Source organism: Schistocerca gregaria, chromosome 4 (genome assembly GCF_023897955.1).
Source record: "Schistocerca gregaria isolate iqSchGreg1 chromosome 4, iqSchGreg1.2, whole genome shotgun sequence".
Classification (NCBI taxonomy): domain Eukaryota; kingdom Metazoa; phylum Arthropoda; class Insecta; order Orthoptera; family Acrididae; genus Schistocerca; species Schistocerca gregaria.
In genome coordinates, this window is record NC_064923.1 from 184,807,983 (window position 1) to 184,824,893 (window position 16,911).

The window sequence follows — 16,911 nt, forward strand, 5'->3', positions numbered from 1 at the left end:
AATCTTTGTGTGACATCAAAATTGGTCCACATCGCACAAGTTCTCCAAGGACAGGTTAACACACAGCCTAAAACTTGAATTAAAAATGCTGCTAGCATCATTGAATTGTGTTGTAGATATTAAGACCCACTAATGTATAAGGTAGTGAGTTATGATGTATGGTATCAGTGGACTGAATAAAGATTAAAAAAAAAAGTTCTCCCTCTGTCAACTGCAATTGGACGCAACCGGCCCAACCTTCAGGCGGCTTTTGGCTATTATCTCATGGCTGGTTCCATGTTCAAAGTCCATTATGAGACACTTACCCTGCCCCCACGGGATAGTGGCGTCGGGCTCGTCAATGTCCGTATGCGAGCTGCAGCTTTGTACATGAGTGGATTGGCCAGGGTACATCTCTAACACGCAGCTTGCTTGAGGTCCTCCTGCCTGCTTCCACCTCACCACCTGTGTCTGTTGACAATATCGTGCCTCATTTGTCTCATATTTCGTCCTGTTTCGTCGACTACAGTTACATACGTAGCACTCTCCCAGATTCTCGATCACCTAGGACTAAGGATTTTTACAGCCTGCTGCTGCGCTGTGTTCCCCGGAACATGATGGGGACCAAACATCCCTCCATCCAGTGGCCCATAGTGGGGCCCTTCCTCCCTACGACTTTCCGGGCACTGTGGTATCACATAGTCAACAGGAAATTTACCACGAAGCAGCGACTGCACAACATTGGCTTGTCAGAATCCCCTCTTTGTTTCCTTTGCCAGTAACTGGACACTGATGACCACCGTTTGGCATGCGTCTCTTCGCAAGATGTATGGCGCTTCGTGCAGCAAATCATTGCCTGCTATCTCCGGTCGCCACGAGACACAATCGAACCTCGAATGTTTCTATACCCGGAGGACAAACATCTTCCTGCCGCCAGATGTCATGCTATTACGTGTGTCAAAGGGTGGGCGGTCGCTTATCTCTTTCATGAGTGACCTAAATCCAGCCTATTTATTAACAGCCCATGCAGCTCTCGAAAACACGTCACGTTACCGAACATTATTTGCTAACTATCTTCGAGGGGTCTTTGTTAGACCTCCACTAAGTTGAGGGGGGGGGGGGGGGCTGGTTCAGAGGGCACATACCCCTCCTCCCCTGGCGGTGTCTGAGTTTAAGTCGCCTACGATCGATTCTACTTCAGACCTCCGTGGATGGGAGAGCGCGTCGCAGATTACGCGGATTTTATTTCTTTTTGCTTTTCCTATTTCTTTCCTTTTTATTTACCCAGAATTTATATATATTTTTCTCTGTTGCCGTCGTGTTCCACATAATTTCATTATAACAGTGAATATTACAAAAACACAATACATATAAGTAAAAACGCCTTCCACTTCTGTTGATTCCTGTGCCTCCCACTTCCCTAAGCATCACAGGCTCTGTGGTGGTGAGGGGGACACTGTGGCCAGGCCCCGGGTTTCAACCGCTGCCTACTTTGCCCCCCGAACCCCTACCTGTCCCGATTATGATACTTCACTGCTGCATGGTGGGTCATGAGTTCAAAACTCACCTACTCTGTGAAATTTTAATTTCTATATTCGCTACGAGGACATTCTAGAAGTATCTACAAATATCAAGAATCGTTGTACTGGAATGTTCTGTAACTGTATGTATACCGTATGTGTTCTGGCCGGAGGCAGTTCGCTCCGCGCTCTTGTATGTGCAAGTGCTGAATAAACCTTCGTTAAGTGAATTTTTTTTAGTGTTCGTCATTCACCTAATTACACCTCCTTCTACGTGACAATAATGAAGATTATTAAACTAAATATGTCCAAAGACGGTCAAATTTTGTCAAATACAATTGTCAGTCTGTAATCAGTGCTACTCAGTAGAATTTCAATTAAATTTCGCTAATAATGCAACATACTTTGTAAGAAATATTTATGCAAATGTTGTAATTTGCAGTGGTTTGTAACATTTAAGGAGGATGTTAACTTTCCTATAATGTGTCACTGACAATTAATACAGCTCGATGAAACTTGGACGATAAATTGAAAGTGCTACTAGAGTATACTACAGAAGTTAACTGGCCGAAGTTCGCAATGAGTTGAAGAAAAATGATATTTCATTCAGAGACAATAATTACACTGAAACTAGAGAGATTTAATATGGTCATTTGGGCAATGCAAAATAGAGCGTGATATCACCATGGTTGGCAACGTATGCTATGCTATGTGCTCCGACGCTGCCCATAAGGTCCGTAAGCTGTTTTTGCAGGGGGTGTTGTATTCCTTCGTCAGGGGGGGGGGGGGGTGACAACTGCTGAATGCTCGTTGGTTGGGACTCGTTGCATTATAGCTCCACAGCGCAACACATAAGTGCTCTATGGGTTTAAACTGAGGTAGCTGACAGGCCAGACCTTTCGCTGCATATCTTCTCGTTCCAACAGATTCTCCACCTTCACTGTTCGATGTGGTCTCGAATTGTGGCCCATGAAAATTAATCGCGGTCAGAATGCAATCGACGCTCAAAGAGAAAGAGTACACTGTCACAATAACATTGACTGGGTAGCGTAACCACCGCGCGGGATGGCCGTGCGGTCTCAGGCGTCTTGCCATGGTCCGGATGGCTGCCCCCGTCGGAGGTTCGAGTCCTCCGTCGGTCACGGGTGTTTTTGTTGTCCTTAACGTAAGTTTAAGTTAGGTTAAGTAGTGTGTGACCTCAACAGTTTGAACATTTTGTGGTTAGCGTACCATTTTCAGATATTTAGAACTCATAGACCCATGGAACATTATGCCCCTCCACACCGTAACACCTCTACCACCAAAAGGAGCATGCTAGACAATGTGGGACGTACCCTCATAAGGCGAGAGATGGGCGTAGTTAATGCTCGCAGGGACACTGTAAAACATAATAGTTTTCTTACTCCAGCTGCTATGGTTTGGGGAGTCATAATATTGATATAAGTAGTGATCTCCACATTTTTGGGCATGACACACTTATCGCTCAAAGTTATTGCGCCATTACACTCCTTCCCCACTTACATATTTTCAGGGGCATAAACAGTGCGACTTCACTCTTGTGGTCAACAGTTTTAACGAGAGGGTATTCGGAGAGTGAAATAGTATTCCCATTCTCCAGGCTAACACGGACAAAGCGTGTGAGATGCGTTGGGGTGTCATATTACAGCATTTACACATGCAACAGTTATGAACCACACTGGTGGAGCAATGGGACTTCCTATTGCAAGAAATCCTTACCGATCTCGAGGGCAACATGGAACAATTTTTCACAACATTCACTGTCATCCGTAGTGACGTTCGCAGCTCGTGGTCTAGTGTCTAGAGTTGCTGCCTCTGGATCGCGGGGTCCCGGGTTCGATCCCCTACCGGGTTGGTGATTTTCTGTGCCCGGGGACTGGGTGTTTGTGTTTCCGTCATAATTTCACTATCATTCGTGACAGTGGCTATATTGGACTGTGTAGAGATTGGGTTTTTGTACGAGCGCTGAAGGCCGTGCAGTTGAAGGCCAAAAAACCAAACATATCATCATCATCATCAGTAGAGACCACTCATCGTGTTAATAGCCATGTCCGCCTTTTGACTGTCCAGGGGAACATCATAAATCGTGGAGATTTCAATATAGGTATTGCTTTAGGTGAAAGCGTCTTTTCTGTTCGTTTCATTGCTTTTCAGTTATCTTCTGTACTGTGCCGTAGCCGAAATTTCTTCGAATTATGTTATTCGCCAATGACACATCATGTGAAAGTTAGTTTCGTCCAGTGTATTTGGAATGTAAATAAACCGTGATGAGGTTCTAGCGACTAGCAACACTCCATGTTTAACATCGTATGGTACTGGTGCAATACTGTGCTAAACGAGCGTTCGAGTAGCAACTGCATGTGATATTGCTCGCGGGAGGACTGATTCCTGGGCTGCTTCGATACGAACTAGAAAGCGTGGTATAACAACCTTGATTGTTTAACTAAGCAGTCGCTTCCTTCACTTCCAACCAGGGAGAACGCACGCTCTCCGCCACGCCGACTTTGCTCATGCGCTCCGTCTTAGTGACTACTGCAGAATTCCCATCCAAGGAGTACATCTGTAAGTCATGCGGCACATCGAAGCTATGAGCATTTCAAACAGTTGAATGTGGCTTTAAGTAGCAGTGTAACTCTCAATTTTATCAACCTACATCCAGAGAAGCATGTTGCTCACATTTGGTGGAAGATGCCCTCGGTGATTTGTCTGCTATTAGCGCCTACTGAATTGACGGAAAAGTGAGGTTACCCGGTGATAATGGTTCACTTCCTCTTCTTAATATTTCTTAGGCGTTTCGCGATTCTGCAGACAGTGGTTTTCTAAAGGTTTTTTCGTTTTTGTATCTCCTTAGATTATTGTTTTATAATCTCGGACGCAGTACTTCAGTTCCACATGCAACATGAGGAAGACAACCTAAGTTCTTAACGCTGTGAGTAATGTGCGATTATCAGGTTGCTGTTACATTTTCATGTCTTAATTACAGAGTATACATAATTGTAGCAATATTTTCATCAAGGCAGGGACAACAGCAACGGTTACAGAATTGCCTCGAATGGAAAACAGCCCATAGTTGCACTAAATTAAGTTTATTTTAAACCTTGACCATGGTTTCTGGTATAATAATATAGCCTTCTTCAGAGGTCATACACACTAATAAATGGAAAATGTCTTAGCCCAGCAGCTCCGTCAAGACCAATGAAATGACTTCAACAGACGTAATCCTGTTTCAAACATAATTAACATTACATATGGCACAGTATGTAATTTTACTTATGTTCGAAACAGGCTTATGTCTGTTGAAGTCATTTCATTGGTCTTGTCGCAGCCGCTGGGCTAAGTCACTTTTCATTTATTAGTGTTTATCACTTCTGAAGAAGGCTATATTATTATAGGAGAAACCGTGGTCAAGGTTTAAAACAAACATGATTTAGTGTAACTATGAGCTGTTTCTCATTCGAGACAATTGTAGCACAATGATTCAATTGTTGCGTTGTGTGCCCGAAGATTGAATTACAGTGTTCCGAAAACGGACGTGAACAATAAAATTGTATTCCTTCAAGAGCTGCTGCGGTTATCTTCATTCTGGGGAAATGGGCATGTACAGTTGTGGTTGCCCTGCGAAATGAACTCTTTGTCAGTTACAGATATGCAGGTTGTTGATGCAGTACTGCCTGACAGTTAGCCATGGGAGGTTCTTTAATTCATCAGAAAACAACGTTTAATGCCTGCCTCTAAAAGTGGAGTTCCTTTGTAAGGCGACAAGGACAGTGAAGTCTATTAAGTCACACTTGAGAATAGTGTAAACGTAGAAGTTGCAGGAGTCGGCGACTCACCGTCGTGCGTGTCGTACAAGTAGATAATGCGGTTCCAGCCGTAGTGACGGACCACGTCGATGATGGCCTGGTGGTACTCGGGCCGCATGCTGATGGCGTAGTCCATCAGGCCCGAAGACGGTGCCAGCACCTGTGTCGACAGTGAGCCGACATATGTAAACATGTGATTAATGCACACTATAATTATATTAGAAAAGAAGAAAAAACCAACAGCTGTAAGGACATGAGGTTCTCTGCCAACAGGCCTACACTGGAGCCACAGACAAACAATTAGCAAAAGCTATTATTCAAAACACCATCTGGTCTAAGCATGAGAAGAGGGAGTGACCTGACGAACTTAAATGCGGTTTCAAATATGCTGCCGAGCTTAAATCCATAATGTATATCCGAGAATCATATAGTTGTACACAGTTCATAGAGTTAACTGCATTTCATGTAAGACTTACTGAGAGATCATGTGAGACTGAATGTGTGTCGCATATACAGAGTGGTCCATTGACAGCGACCGGGCCAAATATCTCACAAAATAAGTATCAAACGAAAAAACTACAAAGAACGAAACTCGTCTAGCTTAAAGGGGGAAATCAGATGGCACTATGTTTGGCCCGCCAGATGGACCTGCCATAGGTAAAACGGATATCAACTCCGTTATTTTAAAATAGGAACCCAAATTTTTTTATTACATATTCGTGTAGTGCGTAAATAAATATGAATGTTTTAGTTGGACCACTTTTTCGCTTTGTGGTAGATGGCGCTGTTTTATTCACATATGAGTACGTGGTATCACGTAACATTCCGCTAGTGCTGGCGGTATTTGCTTCGTGATATATTACCTGTGTTAAAATGGAGCGTTTACCAATTGCGGAAAAGGTCGATATCACGTTGATGTATGGCTATTGTGATGAAAATGCCTAACGGGCGTGTGCTATGTATGCTGCTCGGTATCCAGGACGACATCATCCAAGTGTCCGGGCCATTCGCCGGATAGTTACGTTATTTAAGGAAACAGGAAGTGTTCAGCCAAATGTGAAACGTCAACCACGACTTGCAACAAATGATGATACTCAAGTAGTTGTTTTAGCTGCTGTCGCGGCTAATCCGCACATCAGTAGCAGACAAATTGCGAGAGAATCGAGACGTCAGTGTTGAGAATGCTACATCAACAGCGATTGCACCCTTACCATATTTCCGTGCACCAGGAATTGCATGACGACGACTTAGAAAGTCGTGTACAGTCCTGCCACTCGGCACAAGACAAATTACGGGACGATGACAGATTTTTGCACGCGTTCTACTTAGCGACAAAGCGTCATTCACCAACAGCGGTAACAAACCGGCATAATATGCACTATTGGGCAACGGAAAATACACGATGAATGAGACAAGTGGAACATCCGCAACCTTGGCGGGTTAATGTATGGTGCGGCATTATGGGGGGAAGGATAATTGGCCCCCATTTTATCGATAAGATGTTTCACTGCATGACAGAATGGCGATGTACTTCCAACACGATGGATGTCCGGCACATATCCCGCATGCGGTTGAAGCGGTATTGAATAGCATATTGCATAGGTTGACGGACATCATTTTGAGTATTTATTGCATTAATGTGGTATTTACTGGTAATCAGAATGATAAGTTCACAAAGGTACATGTATCACATTGAAACAACCGAAATAAAATGTTCAAATGTACCTATGTTCTGTATTTTAATTTAAAAACCTACCTGTTATCAACTGTTCGTTTAAAATTGTGAGCCATATGTTTGTGACTATTACAGCGCTACCTATCACAATGCGAAAAAAGGGGTCCAATTAAAACATTCGTATTTATTTACGCACTACAGTTATTACGAAATGGGGGCTCCTTTTTAAAATAACGCAGTTGATATCCGTTTGACCTATGGCAGCGCCATCTAGCGGGCCAACCATTTCGCCTTCTGGTTTCCTCCTTCAAGCTAGACAACTTTCGTTCTTTGTAGTTTTTTCGTTTGACGCTTATTTCGTGAGATATTTGGCCCGGTCACTTTCAATGGACCACCCTGTGTATGTCAACTCATTTGACGTAAAGTATTGGCTGGGTGTCTCTGGTGGTGTCGATGACCTAAAGAACGTTCAGTCCACTGTCCTCCCTGCAGGCAGCAGAAGTATACGGGGATGTATCGTCGTATCCAGAAGCAGGATCGCTAATCGTATGGCAGTGTCACTACAAATAGCACACACAATTTCTATAACTAGGAAAAAGTTTCTAGTGAGTGACTCCGGCCGCAGAAGCCTACAAATAATATGCACCATCAAATTCAGTTTGTTTGCTAGGCACTGCGATGTGCTCCGGTGTCCACTCACCTAATTTCAGTCTTAGTGAAAATAACAGACGTTTGTAAGAGTAGCACTGGCCAGAAGAGTGACAACTTCCATAGCAAGGAGACACACGATCAGAACCATAGTATACAGTGGAAGTAAGATAAATATGTTTGCTGAGAGAGCAATGGCGCAATCAACTTCGCGGCGGTTCCTGCACTGTTAGACGTGCTGTGCCATCAGAACACTTTTCATGTACAAACTTTTCGGTTGTTTAACGTGGTTTTTATTGATTGCATCAAATCACATGACCCCAATTCAACATGTGTTTGGTATGCTGGGTGTGATATACCTCCAGTCATGAAACCGTCGGCGTGAACTTTGAGCACTGTGCAGCTTGTCACCATGTCTAGAAGCATCATTTCACACTGAAACCACATGCTAGTTTTCACTTTACGACGACTAGTGTGTCTTTCACCGAACTGGTGTACACTGCCTCGATGTCATTTGAATATTCAAGACATACTGTCAGTCACAAAACATACGCTCCTGGAAATTGAAATAAGAACACCGTGAATTCATTGTCCCAGGAAGGGGAAACTTTATTGACACATTCCTTGGGTCAGATACATCACATGATCACACTGACAGAAACACAGGCACATAGACACAGGCAACAGAGCATGCACAATGTCGGCACTAGTACAGTGTATATCCACCTTTCGCAGCAATGCAGGCTGCTATTCTCCCATGGAGACGATCGTAGAGATGCTGGATGTAGTCCTGTGGAACGGCTTGCCATGCCATTTCCACCTGGCGCCTCAGTTGGACCAGCGTTCATGATGGACGTGCAGACCGCGTGAGATGACGCTTCATCCAGTCCCAAACATGCTCAATGGGGGACAGATCCGGAGATCTTGCTGGCCAGGGTAGTTGACTTACACCTTCTAGAGCACGTTGGGTGGCACGGGATACATGCGCACGTGCATTGTCCTGTTGGAACAGTAAGTTCCCTTGCCGGTCTAGGAATGGTAGAACGATGGGTTCGATGACGGTTTCGATGTACTGTGCTCTATTCAGTGTCCCCTCGACGATCACCAGAGGTGTACGGCCAGTGTAGGAGATCGCTCCCCACACCATGATGCCGGGTGTTGGCCCTGTGTGCCTCGGTCGTATGCAGTCCTGATTGTGGCGCTCACCTACACGGCGCCAAACACGCATACGACCATCATTGGCACCAAGGCAGAAGCGACTCTCATCGCTGAAGACGACACGTCTCCATTCGTCCCTCCATTCACGCCTGTCGCGACACCACTGGAGGCGGGCTGCACGATGTTGGGGCGTGAGCGGAAGACGGCCTAACGGTGTGCGGGACCGTAGCCCAGCTTCATGGAGACGGTTGCGAATGGTCCTCGCCGATACCCCAGGAGCAACAGTGTCCCTAATTTGCTGGGAAGTGGCGGTGCGGTCCCCTACGGCACTGCCTAGGATCCTACGGTCTTGGCGTGCATCCGTGCGTCGCTGCGGTCCGGTCCCAGGTCGACGGGCACGTTCACCTTCCGCCGACCACTGTCGACAACATCGATGTACTGTGGAGACCTCACGCCCCACGTGTTGAGCAATTCGGCGGTACGTCACCCGGCCTCCCGCATGCCCACTATACGCCCTCGCTCAAAGTCCGTCAACTACACATACGGTTCACGTCCACGCTGTCGCGGCATGCTACCAGTGTTAAAGACTGCGATGGAGCTCCGTATGCCACGGCAAACTGGCTGACACTGACGGCGGCGGTGCTCAAATTCTGCGCAGCTAGCGCCATTCGACGGCCAACACCGCGGTTCCTGGTGTGTCCGCTGTGCCGTGCGTGTGATCATTGCTTGTACAGCCCTCTCGCAGTGTCCGGAGCAAGTATGGTGGGTCTGACACACCGGTGTCAATGTGTTCTTTTTTCCATTTCCAGGAGTGTACATATCTTCTCAGTACCCGCTTCCTATGTCCAGAAACGTTAGGAGGTGACTGCCAACGAGATATAATAAATCGTAGGTACCGTGAAATCAGGCTAACAATATTGGAGGCTAACGTTTTGTAGGTATATAAGAGTGCTCTGTCAACCTAGGCACTACGCTGCAGGCCCTAGACGTTGGTTGCGAATGAGTAGAGCCCCCAGCGCCGTGATCAACGGTGTCTTATTCTCTTCACTGAGGAGTGCAGAATTTTTCCTAGCCCCTACGATTTTCATAGAAGAATATGCTCGAAGCAGGTACCGACAAACATCCCAATCATCCAGACCCACAGTTTAGGGACGGTAGCATATATTGTCTGATGACTCTCAGTGTTAACGACGATAATTTGAGCACTGAGACAGGAATCTCCACCCTACTGCACAGCCCTTCATCTTTAAAGACAACAATGAACGGGCACATCATGAACACCTTGTTAACACCTTTCTCTGAAAGGCAAGAGTCATTGTTCGAATTATCTCTGTCTGATAACGTTAACCGAGTGCGCCTGCTTGTGACCAGCCAGAAGCTGCGTTATCTCGTCTCAAGAAGTCTTATCACACGCTTGGTGGCCTCTGGAGGATTGCAGTCAGAGTGAGTCAGGCTTGAGTACCAGTGGCTGGTAAACTTTGTGAGGATGCAGGGGGAGACCAAACGTGTTGCTGTGCATGGGCGGAGACACATTAACTATCAGATACTCTCCAGAAACCAGAATTATAAACGTTATCTCCCTATCAACGACGAGACAGTCCGAGCACTGACGTAGTGAACACTGGAATAGTCGAAGTCTACAACTTAAAGACATTAATTGCAGCGATGGCGTCGCGCCTGGCGCAAGCTCTGCGCATTCTCTGATACTGTCTAAATCAGCGTAAGTTGAGATTATCTAGCTTCTGGAAACCACGCTCTATGTCCACTGTGCTCCGCGAGCGTTGGAACCTAACCGACAGCGTGAGCTGAGACCACTACACAAGTGTCGCGTTTTTGTGGCCAACACCGTTCTTCTACGCAACAGTGTAAGATTATCTAGCAGCATAAAATGTGTCAATGGTACATCTGTCGATACATGGCGCTCATTGCACTCCTCATCAATAAATTAATAAATAAAAAAATGGAGAAAAGTAATCAGGTGCAATCATATCTAGTGTATAGAAATTTTTGATGTAATCAGTTTAGCGAAAACAGCATCTTGATCTGAGTTTAGAATCACGAGATATATCACGTTTAACTCAGCTTATTGATTGAATCCACGTGAGACAAATATGACTGTGGCCCACGATGGCTGCGTAGCACAGCGGTGGTGGCCATAAAACCGCGTCACTTGCGTAGTGGTCACTGTTGGGTAGGTTCTAACGCTCGCGGAGTACAGTAAACATACTGCGTGGTTTCATATTTTTGGTGGCAACTGATTAGGTATCTCCTGAGAATTAGTGTCCTATGTGTCACGTACACAGATATCCTGGCACGTCGTATTATAAAGTAACGCTAGCAGCAGACGTCCGCAGAAGTTTTACATCATTGTTGTCGTCTTTCATCTGTTGTGTGTCTTCTGTAAATCTGATTTTGCTATTGATATGCCGATGTCCAACATTCTGCATGTTCCTAGAAGGACATGTCGTGACTTGACACGATACATCGTACATAAGATTGAGATATACTTAGACGTATTTGCGTATGTTACGATGACAGCAGCTTAGATTTTCCAAAATTGGTAACCAATAATAAACTATAATTAGCGATCTTGGCGTTTGAAGTTTTCACTGCTATATTTCATATTACTTTAGGTCGTACTTGAATGATGCCAAGCATATACGATTTTGTATTTTATTTTAATAACCTCGATGTCGACGGGACGTTAAATCCAATTTTGTATTTTAGGAAAATACACTATTTTCCTACACTGTGATTGTGTTTAAACGTTCCTGATCTGCCTCTAAGTAAATTTATGTTACATTTTCAGAGATGGTTTATGATCTGTAGTTCCACCATGAATAAAAGATCATTTATTTTTAGCCATTAACACATTCTTTTATTATAAAAACTCATTTCTATCCGTATCAACGCCATTTAAATGACGTTCACTGCCTCTTTGAACAAAATATAACGACATCTGTGATACCATCACAAGTGTAAAATAACGTGCATAATCCCGAAATCAAATAGAAATTTTTTAAAACCATTACTATGGCAAAATATGCAAACTTTATCACAGCATAAGATTTAGAGTGCGAGCACTGATTAAAGAAGAAAGCAAAAATTGTAGCTATACTATTGAAATTATAGTGAAGCGGAGTGAATATGGGAAATCATGAGCACTTTAAATATCAGTTAAGACAGCGGTACCTGACAGTCACGTAATAGAACACCAAAAGACAACTGAAGGACACAACTTTATGAAATGCTATGCTTCTCTTTCAACTAACCAAAGTAGTCACGCTCTGACATCGTGATAATAATTGTAAAAAAAAAACTACGTATAACGCGGCACAAATAAAATACAATAGTGTTGAACTTATTCTTAGGGGATAAAGTACACTACGACTTCAAGCAAAAACATGTCACACAAATATTTTATACACTGCAGTATTGTTTGCATATAACAGAAATGTAAAAAACCAACAAAGATGTATCACTGGTAAACGTTATTATGTAAGCCGATGCACTGGCGCTTCACGACATAAACCTGCAATTGAATGCGCCGTATATTAAAACTGTTATGCAATTTTAAAATACAGGCATTTTTGTATTGCTAGTGACACCTAGTGGCGAAGATCGTTTGCCTTATGATATGTTTTGCTGGCCGGGATAGTTTGGGCTGTGACGTTGTAATGAACTGATTATAAGTGACAAGACACTGTGTATCGATGTTAAAGTTGTGTTTCGTTTTACATTGTATGCTTATGACACAATTCGGCTGATGAGGTAACCTGAAATTAAGGGAAAAATGTTTTATCATTACACCCACCATGGTCGTAGGTCCTCACAAAGATATCTTGTCTAAGGTTGTGAAGACGATCTTTACAGTGAGCAGGAACTCAGGCAAACCTCCATAAACTGCAGTTAAAAATGAAACAAAAAATTTATACAAATACTAAATGAAAAGAAAATAAGAAACACCATAAGTTAACCAATGGTAGTAATATTAACTACTAAGATTATTTATTATAATAACTGTATCTCGAGAAATGCAGAATTAACGTATTATAGTACTGTAGAAATAGAGAACACCTTTGTGGAACACATGGGGCACCGCTTAATTTTACAATAGAAAAACCATAACTATTGGAGAGAAAATTATAGTAAGAAATAAGTTCAAATAAAAACCACAGAAGCTTGGAAATGAAGAAATAGTATGGAATGCATGTAATACACACAGAGAAAGACAGATGGAAAGCAATAGGTATTTCCGACATTTATGCACAATGAATGACTGGCTAAAAAGAAGAGGTAGTTCAGTATGTCCGGGACAATAAATAAATAGCAAACTGGACAAGGATATTTTGAAAATATTTGGAAATAGATTGAGAGGCATCGAAAAGAAACATTTTCAGAAACAAAATTTCCCTTTTATGTTTACTGTTCCTCAGTGTAATACCTTGTATTTATAATTTCAAATCAGTTTTTCTGTAGAAACTGACTAATATGTTGTAAACTATATAGTCACACAAAAAAGTTATATCAGTATTTAATTGTAATTATTTTTATTATTTACCTGTACGTTAGGTTAATTCCGCTCATAAAAGTCGTTGTGATGGAACAGTTGGAGCCGGCTTTACTACAATACGTCGCTGCAGCAATCATTAGTTTGCTGCAATAAGTGAACTGATGTAAATCGCTGGTATTAACTATTGTATTCAATTAATGGTGATGAGTTATCTATCCAATAACTGTAATTAGTAGTTACTGAGATCCGATTATGCGACTGGCCTCCGCAGACACTATCCCCTAATTGTAGCAATATTCCTGCCGACATTGTAGAGCAGAAAAACGGCATGTGTTATGTGGCCTACAGATCAGTCGCAGGTGCGTGGAAAATTGTTCCAACAATATCTATGTGAATCAGCCGGAAGTATCAGCTCATCAGAACTTCCGGTATCGTTATCTACAACTTCATCTCCATATATACTACGTAAGCCAGCAAACGGTGCGTGGCGGAGGGTTACTTTTACCACTACGTTTCATTTCATTTCCTGCTTTACTCACAAATGGAGCTAGGGAAAACAACTGTTTGAACGACATATTGACAACTGCGTTTCGCGAAACGAACGTTGTCTTTTCTCCAGGGATTCCCATTTGAGTTCACGTAGCATCTCCCACATTTTCATCTTATTTACTGGTAACAAAGTTGGCAGCACGCTACTGAATTGGATCTATGGCTTCCTTTAATTACCTAAAACTAAAGCGACCACTTGTCTATCCAGCTAGAGTCCTTACCTTGCACGTTCCATTTCTTTGCAAAATAAAGCACAGACATATAATCTACGAGAATGTGTAAAAACAGCACATTACCAATACCGTATTCAGAAATTACAGGACTATTTTTCCTAATCATCTACATTAATTTACATTTATCTATGTTCAGGACAACCTGCCATTCATCACACCAAACAGGAATTCATATGAGGCATCTTGTTTCCCCATGCAATGACTTGGCCACTAAACAACGGCATTTTCTGTACACTAAGGCGTCAGCAGCGAATAGTCACAGATTGCTCCTCTCTCTAGCTGTCAGATCATTTATGTGTATAGAGAACAAGAACGGCTCTCTACCCTTCCCTTGGGCACACATGACTTCCGGGGCGACGTACTGGGTTCTATTACTTAAGAAGTCATCGAGCCTCACGTATCTGGGAACCTATTCCAGAGGTATACTCGGAGCTTCGTTAATAGTCTACAGTGTGCACTGCGTCCAACGATTTCCGGAAATATTCGGATATGGAGTCTGCTTGTTGTCCTTCATCCTAGGTTCGCAGGATATCCTGTGGGACAAGGCGAAATATACACTACTGGCCATTAAAATTGCTAGACCAAGAAGTAATGCAGACGATAAACGGGTATTCATTGGACAGATATATTATACTAGAACTGACATGTGATTACATTTGGGTGCATAGATCCTGAGAAATCAGTACCCAGAACAACCACCTCTGGTCGTAATAACGGCCTTGATACGCCTGGGCATTGAGTCAAACAGAGCTTGGATGGCGTGTACAGATACAGCTGCCCATGCAGCGTCAACACGATACCACAGTTCATCAAGAGTAGCGACTGGCGTATTGTGACGAGCCAGTTGCTCGGCCACCATTGACCAGACGTTTTCAGTTGGTGAAAGATCTAGAGAACGTCCTCGCCAGGGCAGCAGTTCTGTACAGGACCTGCAACATGCGGTCGTGCATTATCCTGCTGAAATGTGTGGATTCGCAGGGATCGAATGAAGGGTAGAGCCACGGGTCGTATGTTCAAATGCCTCTGAGCACAATGCGACTTAACTGCTGAGGTCACCAGCCGCCTAGAACTTAGAACTAATTAAACCTAACTAACCTAAGGACATCACACACATCCATGCCCGAGGCAGGATTCGAACCTGCGACCGTAGCGGTCGCTGTGGGACAAGGGGGAGAGGAGTTTCGGACGAGCGATGCTTTTTAAATTCGTGCTTATTTGTGGACAGAAGCTGTACTGTGTTTAGGTAATTTATTATATTCGAACAAAGAGGAGGAATTGGGGGGGGGGGAGGGGGAGGAGGCAGTCATGTCTACGTCTTCATTATAAACAACACACATTCGTGGAACAATATTAGCACTTTAGAATAATAACAACCACCGCTGTGTTCCTGCTTGCCGACTTACTTAACGAATCACCGATAATGTCCTTTTCGTAAGAACTACGAAGGAAGAATGGGTGAACGCGGTGTAGCTGGGGCCGGGAGGGTTGGACCATTTTTTAAATTGGAATCGTAGGTGACATTTCGTGTTGACTGTGCGGTAGAGTGTGAACGACGAAAGTATTTACTGTAGAATCCGAAGATATTTCCTGCTGTCAGCTAGATGAGTTACTAGTGAGAAGCACGTTGGCTGTCAGCAGCGTGATACTGCCACTCGCATGTCATCAGTCAGTGGTTATGGCCTAGAGTGTGCTAAACGGCGAGTTAACCTGCAATCCCAGCCACGGTTTCGTCCTCATCGTGTTTACAGTGGAGAAAACTGGACAACGAGATGGAAACAAAATACAGGATTTTTCTTTTACGGTTCAGACTTCTAGCAAAAGTTAAACTTTTACATTATGCATACACTATTCTGGCACCGTTTAATTCTTACGAACCATTAACACCTTGATACCACAGGTCCTCTGCGATCGTGTCGTAGCAGAGATTGCAATGAATATACGGTACAGTCACATTTATATACTACTGTCCATTAAAATTGCTACACCAAGACGAAATGCAAATGATAAACGGGAAATCATTGGACAAATATATTATACTAGAACTGACATGTCATTACATTTTCACGCAATCTGGGTACATAGATCCTGAGATATCAGTACTCAGAACAACCACCTCTTGCCGAAATAAAGGCATTGATACGCCTGGGCACTGAGTCAAACAGAGGTTGGATGGTTTGTACAGGTACAGCTGCCCATGCAGCTTCAACACGATACCACAGTTCATCAAGAGTAGTTATTGGCATATGGAGACTAGACAGTTGCTCGGCCACCCTTGACCAGACGTTTTCAATTGGTGAGAGATCTGGAGAATGTGCTGGCCAGGGCAGCAGTCGAACATTTTCTGTATCCAGAAAGGCCCGTACTAGACCTGCATTATGCGGTCGTGAACTAATCTGCTGAAATGTAGGGTTTCGCAGGGATCGAATGAAGGGTGGAGCCGCGGGTCGTAGCACATCTGAAATGTGACATCCACTGTTCAAAGTGCCGTCAATGCGAACAAGAGGACACCTAGACGTGTAACCAATGGCACCCCATACCATCACGCCTGATGATATGCCAATATGCCGATGACGAATACACGGTTCCAATGTGCGTTCACCACGATGTCGCCAAACACGGATGCGACTATCATGATGCTGTAAACAGAACCTGGATTCATCCGGAAAAATGAAGTTTTGCCATTCGTGCTGCCAGGTTCGTCTTTGAGCACACCATCGCAAGCGCTCCTGTCTGTGATGCAGCGTCACGGGTAAGCGCAGCCATGGTCTCCGAGCTGATAGTCCATGCTGCTGCAAACGTCGTCAAACTGTTCGTG

The 16,911-nt window shown here is 43.8% G+C and overlaps 1 protein-coding gene across 2 annotated transcripts in view; it reads right to left on the reverse strand.

Annotated features, from left to right (window-relative positions):
- The window catches only part of LOC126267159 (glutamate receptor 1-like), a 1,368,697-nt gene that overhangs the window by 704,824 nt on the left and 646,962 nt on the right, over window positions 1–16,911 (reverse strand). For both annotated transcript variants that reach the window (XM_049972106.1, XM_049972105.1), the window contains exon 4: window positions 5,351–5,480. In XM_049972106.1, coding sequence (XP_049828063.1) covers window positions 5,351–5,480 — 130 coding nt within the window. The remainder of the gene's footprint in view (window positions 1–5,350; window positions 5,481–16,911) is intronic.